Source organism: Rhincodon typus, chromosome 16, assembly GCF_021869965.1.
Source record: "Rhincodon typus isolate 14 chromosome 16, sRhiTyp1.1, whole genome shotgun sequence".
In the NCBI taxonomy this organism is placed as follows: domain Eukaryota; kingdom Metazoa; phylum Chordata; class Chondrichthyes; order Orectolobiformes; family Rhincodontidae; genus Rhincodon; species Rhincodon typus.
Window position 1 is genome coordinate 58,689,090 of NC_063347.1, and position 12,364 is coordinate 58,701,453.

A 12,364-nucleotide genomic window follows, 5' to 3' on the forward strand; every position below is an offset into this window, starting at 1 on the left:
CCCCATTCCCCCACATTCCCCCACACTGGGGCAGCAAGACCCCAATCACAGCTGATGGACTCCCCTCTCCCATTCCACCACATTGGGGCAGCACGACCCCAATCCCAGCTGACAGCCCTCTCTCCTCATTCCCCCACACTGGGGCAGCAAGACCCCAATCCCAGCTGACAGACATGCACCCTCCCCATTCCCCCACACTGGCACAGCAAGACCCCAATCCCAGCTGACAGCCCCCTCCCCATTCCCCCACACCTGTGCCAGCAAAATCCCAATTCCAGCTGATAGCCCCCTCACACTCAGACTGGGGCAGCAAGATCCCAATTCTATCTCATCCAATACGCATCACTCTAGATGTTACAGCACGTGCTTAGCAATGCAGTTGTGTGTCAGCTTGGATTATGCATACAAGTTAAAGGAACAGGATGGGAACCCACAACACTTGACTTGAAGGCAAGAATGGTGTCAAAGCTGATGACTTAACTCTCTCTTCGATCTCGAATTATTTTCTGAGCAGTTAGTGTTTTTTTCCAGTTAGGAGCAAATTACTGCAGATGCTGGAATCTACTGAAACCAACAAATGCTGGAGATCACAGCAGTCAGGCAGTGTCCACGGAAAGAGAGAGAGAGCACGAGCTAATGTTTTGAGTCTAGGTGGTTTTTTTCAGAGCTGACATGAAGTGTGGAGGGGGCAGCGTTTATGCTGTTGTGTTGTGGGGGGAGGGCAGGGATGGTATTTGGAGTGTAGAGTGCTGGGGTAAACGGATATTGATTGTTCAGATTAAGTGATCAGAATGTGAGAATGGCAGAACAATGGTGTGTCTAACTGCCAGACAGGTAAGAACAGGCAGTCCCACTCGGGTGGGAGGAGGGGAGGGAGGACATGGTGACAGAGGATGTAACAAAGCTAAAAGAAAGGGCAGGAATGGGAGTTGGTTCATAATTTGAAGATGTTGAACTCCATATTAAGTCCAAAAGGTTGTAAAGTGCTTAGTCTGAAGATGAGATGTTGTTCCTCCAGTTTGCGCTGTGATTCACTGGAGAACTGCAGCATGCTGAGGACAGACAAGTGGGCATGTGAGCAGGACACTGTTAAAATAACCGGTTATGGGAAGGTCGGGGTCATGCTTGCGCACAGATTGGAGATGTTCTGTAAAAGCGGTCACCCAGTCTGCATTTGGTGTCTCCAATATAGAGTAGTGTGGCGAACACAATATGCAAGATTGGAGGAAGTACAGGTGAAATGCTACTTCACCTGGAAAGACTGTTTAGGCCCTTGGATGGTGAACAGGGAGGTGGTGAACGGGTAGGTGTTGAAGCTTCTGCGGTTATGTGGGAAGGAGGATGTGGTGTTAGTGGTCGATGAATGGACTAGGATGTCCTGGAGAGAATTGGGCAGAATTGCTGGGCCAGCATAAATTGTCTATCCTTAGTTGCCCTTGAGAAGATGGTGGTGAGCTAACATCTTGAATCACTGCAGTCTGTTTCCTTTATTCATTTACGGGATGAGGTCATCGCTGGCTAGGCAGCATTTATTGCCCATCCCTAATTACCCAGAGAGCAGTTGAGAGTTAACCACGTTGCTGTGGGTCTGGAGTCACATGTAGGCCAGACCAGGTAAGGATGACAGTTTCCTTCCCTAAAGGACATTGGTGAACTAGATGGGTTTTTCCAACAATCGGCAATGGATTCATGGTCATCATTAGATTGTTAATTCCAGATATTTTATTGAATTCAAATTCCACCATCTGCCATGGCAAGATTTGAACCCAGATCCCCAGAATATTGTCTGGGCCTTGGGATTAACAGTCCAGCAATAACGCCACTAGGCCATCACCTCCCCATTTGATATAGTTAGAGCTACAATGCTGTTAGGGATGGAGTGCCAGGATTTTGACTCAGTGATACTGAAGGAATGGTAGTATATTTCAGAGTCAGGATGGTGGGTGGCTTGGGAGGGAGTTTACGGGTGGTGCTGTTGCCATGCATCTGCTGTCCTTGTCTTTCTAGACGGCAGTGCCATGGTTTTGAAAGATGGTGACTAAAGTCCCTTGATAAATTTCTGCAGTGCCTCTTGTAATGGTACAAACTGCTCGTGAGTCTCAGTGGCAAACGGGGAGTGAGTGTTTGTGAATGTGGTGCTAATCACGTGAATTGTTTTCTTGATGGTGTCAAACCTTTTGAGTTTTGCTGGAGCTGCACTCTTCCAGGTTACTGGGCTGTATTCCATCATGAATGGTGGATATTGCCCAGGTTGTACTGCATGTGAATATGGACTGTTTCAGTATCTGAGTTGTCGTGAATGGTGTTGAACATTGTGCAAACACCAGGTGAACATCCCGCTTCTGACCTTATGATGGAAGGAACTGAAGACTCTGAGGTGACTGTTGGTCCAGCAGTCCTTCCAATAGCATTGATTTTGGTTGAATATAGAACATTGCCTAGAACAATTTGAAGGAGAGGGAGTGCTTTCTGATCTCTGGTTATTGGCATCCAAGCTTATATAACCTCACGAGAAGTCAGTACAAACTTGACTTAATATCTGTCCTGATGAGTGTGATAACACAGTCATTACTGTGAACGAGGCTAATAATTGAATGAGGGTGAATTCCAAACCCACGTTAGCAGTGTGAGAATTTGATTTGTTTCCCAAATTTGGCAATAATTTTGTATAAATAAAAGTAATGATGACATTTTTAGATTACTACTTTTCTTTTTAAACAAGAGAAGCCACACATGCCAGAATTAAGTTTGCAGCTGATCTTCAGTGAGAATTTATGGAAGTAAACATGGGACTGCATTGCTGTCTCCTGATCTAGCACCAATTCAAATGAACCTAATGTAACAAATAAGCTTTTGACTGTGGACTTGAGACTTCACACAATTAATAGTGTACTTGAATGCAAGTAACCGATTGCAGATTATGGTGGTAGCTCACTTAATTTATTGAGTCTTCCAATTACATACCTTTCTTATTGCCTGCTGAAAATACTGAGCTAATTCATTGTGTTGACGTGTTTACACACAGTTACTTTGTGATACATACATGCTATACCCAGTATAGCACCACGATACCGACTCTACTGACTGCAATAATGTAGTTCTGCCTGCCCATCATCTCAAACAGTTATTGACAGGATTATATGAAAATAAAAACAAAGGGGTATGATAAAAGGAGATGGCTGGACTGTCTGCCCTTGTTTTCAATATCTTTGGATGCGAAAACTACTTGAATGTGCGGTTATGGAGTTTTGAGTGTTGTTTGACTAATGGCTAGTTTCATAACAAGCAGGGATCTGATTCCAGATTTTTGTTGTACAATAACAATGTTTTGAAACTGGTGTATCTTAAAACTATGGCTGTTGAGCTCTGGGGCCTGTTGTCCTGAGAGTTCATTGTTGATAAATGCCCATTGACCTCAGAATTTGTTTTCTCATTCAGAGAAATTAAGGGGGTTAGATATTTGGATTTTTCTATGGGCGCATTGTACTTACTGGGCTTCTGGCAGCTGTTTATCCATGAATGCTGTGGAGATGCACTTCACATTCCATACTGCACAGCCCAAGAGGCTGAGAGCAGCAGGATCTTGGAGAAGACATTCAGGCTTTGTCTTTCAAAGCACTATCTCCAACTTTGTAGGATGTTCTTCAGATTTTTTTATAGCTCCATAAATATAATTGATTTGGTCACATTGTGCTGTATAAATGAATTACAATAATATGGTTCTGCCCATAATTAGAAATAATGGGAATAATAGAATCTTGTAGCACAGGAGAATCCATCCAATTTATCATAGTCCACGAAATTCTTTGGAAGAGCTACCCTATTAGACCTACATGTAATTGCAGTTTGTCCTTTTTTTTGAATATCAATGTGAATGTCTGATATTGTCTAGATTTATGGCCACCAATGATCTGATGGTGGAGCTGCAGAAAGACTCCATTAAGTTGGATGATGACAGTGAGAAGAAGGTGGTGAAAATGTTGCTCAGGCTGCTAGAAGATAAGAATGGAGAGGTGCAGAACCTGGCTGTGAAGTGGTAAGTAATAATTGCTGAGTCTGAGTGGCACATAGATCTCTTTTATGCTGGTGGTTCAGTTTTTACAGTCTGCTCCCTCTTTGCTACCGACCTTTCTGCAACTTGTTGGTCTGGGTGTATTTTCTCTGATATATCCTGACCTTCAGCTTACCCAGTGTTGGTGGGAGTTGGCATTCAATTCTTGACTGTATATCAGGGAATTAAGGCAAAGCTATTTTGAAAGTAAAGTTGTTTTCCCACTGATGTACCACCAGTGACAGTATGTTTTTCCATCTATGAATGTGAAGTGGGAAAACATCAAATAGTAATCTGCATGCTAACTTATTCCTACTTTTGAAAACTGTCTGCTTTCGCCTAAGTTGACATTGGTGCAGTGCAAGGTCAGGGCCTGCCTTGAAGGTAATCACTGGTGCAAAGGGATAGGAATAGGCCATTTCATCCCTTGAATCTGTTCTACTCTACTGTTCATAGAGAATATGATTGATCTATGATGTAATTCCATACCCAGCTTTTCCCCACATCCCTTAATTTTGGCTAACAAAAATCTTGTCAGTTTCAGTTTTAAAATTGACAATTGAGCTAACAGCAACTAATGTTTGTGGAAGAGTCCAAAACTTTTATAGTTCTTTGTGTAGCAGTGTTTCTTAATTTTACTTCTGCAACACATGTTTCTTACCTTTAGGTTTTAACCCCGGCTGTTGGAAATAATTTCTCTTTGTCTATCCTGTTGCCTTTAATTTCTTTAATATTTTCTCAATATAACCTCATAACCTTTATTTCAAGCAGTTTAAAGTCCTCATTTGTGCAATCTCTTCTAATAGTTTAACTCTCAGGAGTCCAGATTATCATTCTGGTAAATCAATGCAGCTCTCCCACCAAGGTCGTCTTGATTGGCATCTCATCCACCACCTTCAAACGTTCACTACTTCCATCAGGACGCAGTGGCAGCAGACTGCTTCATCTACAATTTGCAATGCAGTGACTCATCCTGTTTGCTAAATAGCATCTTCAAAATCCATGACCTCTACCACATTGCTTCTGACCACCCTTTTTTTTTTGCTGTACTGTAACTGTGTAACTCATGTTGCTTGTTCCTGCAAATTTCTTTTTGTATACTCTTTTCTTTGGATATCTCTTGCATCTTTCCCCCTTACCAGGAGCTGAAGTATATTTTTGCAATTTTTAAATTTTAAATTTTCTTTTGTTGTTTGCTTTGTCTCGTATCTCTTTATTTGTCTGTGGTTGCTTTTTTTTGGGCCAAACAGGACTTAAACCCTTTCTGGGTGCAAACTGGTTTTGTGCCACTTTGATATTTTTTAAATTGCCTCAGACTGATGTGTTGTTGCCCATATTAACGTACTTGTTCAGCTGACTGTACCTAAGTCAGTAACTTAAAATCAGCCATGCCTGAATCTAGTATCTCAGTGGCTGTTTCATGTTTCTACCTTTCAAACACTACATCGAACTTAATCATTTTATAACCATTGTTAAATCGATCTTCTCACACCATTTGACTGTTAACTAAATCTGGGTCTTCAACCGTTACTAAATCTATTATCACCTGCCCTTAGGTGATTCATATGTTTCAGAAATTCATCTGGCATGTGCTAGTCTGCTTATCTCAATCTATGTGAAAATTAATATGCCCCATTAAAACAACTGCCTTCACTAGATACTTGTCTGACCTCAGCATTTGAACAAGATACCACTTCACCTGAGAGGGGGAGTCTTTACCTGATGTGTTGTTTGGAGTTGATACAGGGGTGTTCTGCAGCTCACTGCAGTGATGCAAAATTGTTGGGGGAGAAGAAGCGCGATACAGCACGAGAAGTAGTAATGATGTTAAAATGCCAGGATCACAGCATTTTATTTGTTCACTTGTTCAGCTTGGGCCCATTGGTCAGCAAGGTGAAAGAGTACCAAGTGGAGACAATTGTGGATACGTTATGTACGAACATGCTGTCTGATAAAGAGCAGCTACGGGATATATCCAGCATTGGCCTGAAGACTGTCATTGCAGAGCTGCCTCCTGCTTCTAGTGGTAAGATTGTTGTTTGTACCTTCTCATCTCCATATGTCCTCTCGGTTTATACTCAACATCCCACCTCCTGCCAATGCTGATAGAATAGTGTATTTTCAATTTAATATCAAGTATGTAGATCTGTGCCAAAACATTTGATTAGTGCCACTAGTTTCTGAGGTGTGACCTATTTGGGGAAGTGGATATGTCTGGTGCAAGCAAGCTGTAGCTAAGTGTTTTGAGGATGAAGTTCTCTTAGTTTTCTATTTACTGTCTTCCTCTTGTAGTGATATTGCCTTTCTGTTGGGTCTGGCTTCACTGCTATCATTATCATCAGTACCACATTTGTGTGACCCTTTTTAGTAGGTGAACCTTGATGCAAGTGTCAGCAGCTTAGAGGCAATAAGGACTGCAGAGTCTAGAGTGTGAGGCTGGAAAAGCACAGCAGGTCAGACAGCATCAGAGGAGCAGGAAAGTTAATGTTTCAGCCTGAAATGTTGACTTTCAGTTCCAGAAGCCACGTGACTAGAGAAAACTGCATATTCTTAATAGGCTGTGCCAGCTTGTTCGTACATGCTTGAGGAAAAATATTCTGATCAAGAAACTGGTCTTCACCACAACTAATGGTGTGCCTGCTATTCTTGGCGCAAACGTAAGCTCTGTTGCATTTTTCAGAAATGAGCTTGATTTCCCTTACTTTTGTCCATTGCCACTGTATAGTCCACCAGCAAGCATTAGTGAATGAAGTTATAGATGTTTCCCACCTAATGAAAGTTGCTAAGATTGTAAACTCGATTTGAGCAAAGCTCTTCAGCACAGCTTGTTTAAAACCTTGCTCAACAAACTTAGAATCATAGTGGTCTTGTAGCATCATCACTGGAATATTAAGCCAGAAACTCAGCTAATGTTTTAGGTACCCAGATTTGATTCCTGCTACGCTAGATGGTGGAATTTGAATTCAATACAAATCTGGAATTAAGAGTCTAGTGAACAGCATGGAACAGTGTTAATTTTAGAAAAACTCATCTGCCTCACTAATGTCCTTCAGGGAAGGAAATCGCTGTCCTTACCTGGCCTGGCTTGCATGTGACTCCAGAGCCATGGCAACATGGTTGAATCAACTGCCCTCTGAAATTGCCCAGCCAGCCACTTACTTGTACCAATCGTGGCAAAGTCTCTACAAAGAAATGAAACCAGATGGATCACCTGATATCACCTAGCTACTGGAAAAGACAACAGCAGAAACAGCTCTGTCAACTATGCAAAGTCCTCCTTACCTTCATCTGGGGGCTTGTGCCAACATTGGGAGGGCTGTCTGACAGACTAGTCAACTAACAGCCTGACAGAGCCATACACACAGAGTCATACCTTAGAGACAATCTCCCAGACACAACCATCATCATCTCCGGATGTGTCCTCTCCCACCAGCGGAGGCATCGGCGCAGTGGTATATAGTTGGGAGGGAGTTGCCCTAGGAGCTCTCAACATTGTCTCTGGACTCCGTGAAGGATCAAGGCAATAATACTGCTGATTATCATGTACCATCCTCCCTCGGCTGATGAATCAGTCTTCTTCCGTGTTGAACAGCACATGGAGGTAGCACCGGGAGAGGCAAGGGTGCAAAATGTACTCTGGGTGGAGGATTTCAATGTCCACCACCAAGAGCTCTTGGTGCCTGGACAGCATTGCAGCAGCAGCACTACCGATCGAGCTGGTCAGGTCCTAAAGGACTTAGCTGCCAGACTGGGGCTGTGGTAGGTGGTGAGGGAAAAGCAACAAGAGAGAAAGACATACTTGACCTCCTCCTTACTTATCTGCCGGCTGCAGATACAGGTACTGGTCTTCAGCCAATTAAATTCACTCAACGTGATGTCAAGAAACAGTTGGGGGTACTGCATACTGCAAAGGCTATGGGCCCTGACAACATTGCAGCAATAGTGCTAGAAACTTGTGCTCCAAACTTGCCACTTCCCTAGCCAAGCTCTTCCAACACAGTAACAACACTGGCATCTACCCAACAACGTGTAAAATTGCCTACGTAGGTCCTGTGAACAAACAGCGCACAAATCCAACCCGGCCAGTTAGCACCCCATCAGTCTACTCTTGATCATCAGTAAAGTGATGGAAGATGTCATCAACAGCGCTATCAAGCAACATCTGCTCAGCAATAACCTGCTCAGTGACGCCCAGTTTGGGTTTCACCAGGGCCACTCAGCTCCTGACCTCATTACAGCCTTGGTTCAAACACGGACAAAAGAGCTGAATTCCAGAGGTGAGGTGAGAGTGACAGCCCTTGGCATCAAGGACACATACAACAGTGTGGCATTAAGGAGCCCTAGCAAACTGGAATTGCTGGATATCAGGGGGCAAACTCCCTCTAGTGGTTGGAGTCATATGGGAAGATGGTTATGGGTGTTGCAGGACAGTCATCTCAGCTCCAGCACATCCCTGTAGGAATTCCTCAGGGTAGTGTCCTAGGCCATCTTCAGCTGCTTCATCAATGACCTTCCCTCCACCTAATGTCAAGTGAGGATGTGCAGTCATTGGCAAACAATATTCAGCACCATTTGCCACTCATCAGATACTGAAGCAGTCCATGTTCAAATGTAACAAGATCTGGACAATATCCGGGCTTGGACTGACAAGTGGTAAGTAACGTGTGCCACACAAATGCCAACAACAGCCAATCTAACTACCATACTTTGACATTCAGTGGTGTTATTAAATCACCCACTGTCAGCATCCTTGGGTTACCATTGACCAGAAACTCAACTGGACTCTCAATATGAACAGTGACTACAAGAGAGGCCAGGAATACTGCAGCAAATAATTCCTCTCCTGACTCCTTAAAGCTTGTTCACCATCTACAAAGTACAAGTCTGGAGTGTGATGGAACACTCCCCACTTGCCTAGATGGGGGCACCTCCAACAACACTTCAGAAGCTTTAAACAAAGTAGCTCGCCTGAGTGGCACCAGGCTCATACGCTTCACTTGCTCCCTCCACAATGCTCAGTAGCAGGACTATGTACCATCTACAAGATGACCTGCTGAAGTTCACCAGGGCTTCTTAAGGCAGCACTTCCAAACCCATGACCACTTCGATATAGGAGGATGAGTGTAGCAGATGCATGGGAACACCACTGCCTGCAAGTTCCCCTCCAAACCACTCAACATCCTGACTTGAAAATATATTGCCGTTCTTTGACTGCCGCTGGGTCAAAATCCTGGATTGCCCTCCCTAATGGCATTGTGGGTCAACCTACAGCATGTGGACTGCATCAGTTCAAGAAGGCAGCTCATCACCACCATCGCATGGGCAGTAAATGCTGGCCAGCCAGCGATGCCCATGTCCCATGAGTGAATTTAAAAAAAGTCTGAAGTCTACGGCACAGAAGAAAAAAATCGTTCTGCCCAATGTTTCTGTGGCGGTCAGAAACAACCACCTAACTCTTCTAATTTCCTTTACCAGCACTTGACCCACAGTCTTGTACATCTTAGTTATGGACCAAGTTGATGCTGAATTAATTCTCCACGCTGATGTGAGGTGTTCAAGTTGAGGGAAGATCTTGCAAAGAGTTTTAGATATCATGTCTGAATGGCTTCAATCTTCTTTAAGAAATTTGATTAAGAAGTGAACTCTCGGACAGCATGTGATTGCTTGACTTCAGGCTCCTTACAAATGTGACATTGAAACTGAGCAGGGAGAGGACAGAGACTTGGCACATATGATCAGTGCTGTGCATGCATTCAAATTGAAACTGGGTCTGTGGTCCTCCCAATTGAGAGTAAAACATTGTAACACTTCTGGAGGAAATATTAGAAGAAAAAGTCAAAAACAGAAAATTTATTAAACCCAAAAAACTTCTGTGCTCACCTAAGGAAGTTGGCAGAGGAATTCAACTGATGATTTCAGGAAAAAACAAATCATCGTCTCCAGTCCATTCCATCATGTGATTCCATTACACAGCAATGGAGTGACATGAAGGTAATTACTATGCAAAGCTGTGTTGAGCCAAAAGCAAGATCAAAGAACAGTGAATACTGGGGACTCAAACAGATAAATACCTCCTTTTATCATCCTGTGCTTTTAAAGCGAATGTTTACTTTGGATCCACATATCTCTCTGAAATGCATTTTCCAAAATAAAGATGATCAAGTCCAAGATCACACCTGCCTCTCAGAAATCCATTGCATGGATTCTGTATGACTAGCATCTCAAACTATAACCCAAGCTTCAAGGCACTGGTAGTTTATATGCAGTTGCAAGTAACGCACTGAGACTTGGTGAATAACTTGTAAATCTAACACAAAGTATTTATATAACACTAACAATAAATTGTTTATTCTATATTTTCTTAGGGATAAATCTTGCATTCAAAAAGTGATCTTGTGCTTAACAGGGTTGGAGACCCATCAGGCTTTTGCCAAGTGATACGGCTAATATTTTAGGATGACTATTGCGCAGACAAAGGGTTACTGTCCATTGCTGGTAGAGGCTTTGTAGAGGCCTAAATATGCTAAAAGTCCTCAGAACATTTGAATAAGGTTGACTAAAGATTTAGGATAACTGTGGCTTGCAGAGTTCAGGATCACTGGATGGGAATCCCATTTTTTTTTTTTTTTTTTTTTTTGCTGACATTATGAGAAGTGGGAATTTTGAGCGTAAAAATCATAAGTGATTAAAAATAAACCCTTCTCTGGAACTTGTTGATTAGGGAAAACGAAACTTAAAATTTACTAATGATCTCATTACTGTCAAAATAAATACTCCAAATAATATCTGTAGTCGTAATAAGCATTTGATTCTGTCCCAGGCTTGGCCCTGTCTGCTAACGTGTGCAAGAAGATTACTGGACGTCTGACAAGTGCTATCGCTAAGCAAGAGGATGTTTCTGTCCAGCTGGAGGCCCTGGACATATTGTCTGATATGCTGAGCAGGTAAACTACAGGGTATGAACAATTCCAAGTCTCCTCAACAGTGAAGGAGAATCTACTGTGCTATAGTGGTATGCAGACATAATGTTATGTGGAAAAATAGTGTCCGTGCTGCTACATTGGCACTATTGTTCTAAGTAATATATTCTAGCATGTAGCACAAGAGTAGTAATATTCGAAGTAATTTATTCTGTGGTACAAACAGTGATAGTATTATTTTGAGATTCTAGGGTTAAATTCTCCATTTGTCGATATTAGACAGCTTCACATTATAAAGCATCAACCATATCCATTTTGATGGCAGCAGAGAGGAGCAGTGTTGGTGAACTTCAAATAACAGATGTAAAGGAGGAACCACTTGGGGTGAGATGAGTTGCGACCAAAGCTTGAGATTTGATACCGTCAGATGCAGCTGTTATGCCTGGGATTTAGAGGTTCACGGCAGTGGGTGGGGAGTGGAGTAGGAATGGTCGGCTGAGTCTTGACATCATCTATTGCTTTTCATCCTCACCTGAGAAACAATGCAAGATCAGCAACAAGACAGAGGGTGGATGGTATCCTTTGATTCAAAAACCTCGCAGTCAGTACCTGAAAAAAAAATCAGTATTCATTTCTGCAAAGTGCCTCACAGAGCCATAATTATGTTTTTGTGCCATAGTCAGCCACATTTAAGCTGTTTCCAGTCATATTTCTGATAGCAGGAAAAGACAGCTTTTATTTGCACGGAAAAGCGTCCCAAATATTTCACAAAAGTGATCAACCAAAAAGAATCGGCAGTGAGCCAAAGGAGGAGGCACTAGAGCAAGTGGCCAAAAGTTTTGTCAAAGTGATAAGTTTTAAGATACATCTCCGAGGAGGTGGAGAAACAGAGCTTTGATGTGAAGGTGAAGAGAAAGTTTGGAGTTTAGGAGGGTTTGGGCTGAGTCAGGAGTGAAAATGAGCAATTTAATCAAGGTGGAAGTAGGCAGTCTTGGGGATGAGCATCTGAAGTTGCATGCTCAGGTCGGTCAAATAGGATGCCAAAATTGCAAACAATCTGGTTAATCCTTGGATCATGGTCAAGGTGGCAACAAAATTTGTTGAGGCCCAATGCAATGACTTTTTGGTTTTTTTGCATGTTTAGTTGGTGGAAATATCTGCTTTTCTGATGCTGAATGTTAATTAAATGTTACAACGTGAATTATCCCATTTCTCTGCATTTCTGACATTCGAACAGACCCTTTCAGGGACACAACTGAAAGTATGACACCAGCCTGTGCGTGCATGATTTATATTTTTAATCAGCCTATTCAGACGTGTCACGACTCGCACCTTTTGGAGCAGGTGGGATTTGAACTCTGTCTCTGGGCTCAAAGCGAGGGACACTGCCAGT

At 42.7% G+C, this 12,364-nt stretch overlaps 2 protein-coding genes across 3 annotated transcripts in view; one reads left to right on the plus strand and one right to left on the minus strand.

Annotated features, from left to right (window-relative positions):
• Positions 1-12,364, minus strand: part of oxtra (oxytocin receptor a) — a 460,437-nt gene that overhangs the window by 17,421 nt on the left and 430,652 nt on the right. The window lies entirely within an intron of this gene.
• Positions 1-12,364, plus strand: part of LOC109919162 (cullin-associated NEDD8-dissociated protein 1-like) — a 41,563-nt gene that overhangs the window by 742 nt on the left and 28,457 nt on the right. Inside the window, exons 1-4 of one of the 2 annotated variants that reach the window (XM_048606326.1) lie at positions 18-450; positions 3,893-4,036; positions 5,923-6,077; positions 10,872-10,995. In XM_048606326.1, coding sequence (XP_048462283.1) covers positions 3,897-4,036; positions 5,923-6,077; positions 10,872-10,995 — 419 coding nt within the window. In that variant the 5' untranslated portion in view covers positions 18-450; positions 3,893-3,896. Of the gene's footprint in view, positions 1-17; positions 451-3,892; positions 4,037-5,922; positions 6,078-10,871; positions 10,996-12,364 lie in introns of those variants that run through there. The other variant, XM_048606325.1, reaches the window with a different exon arrangement.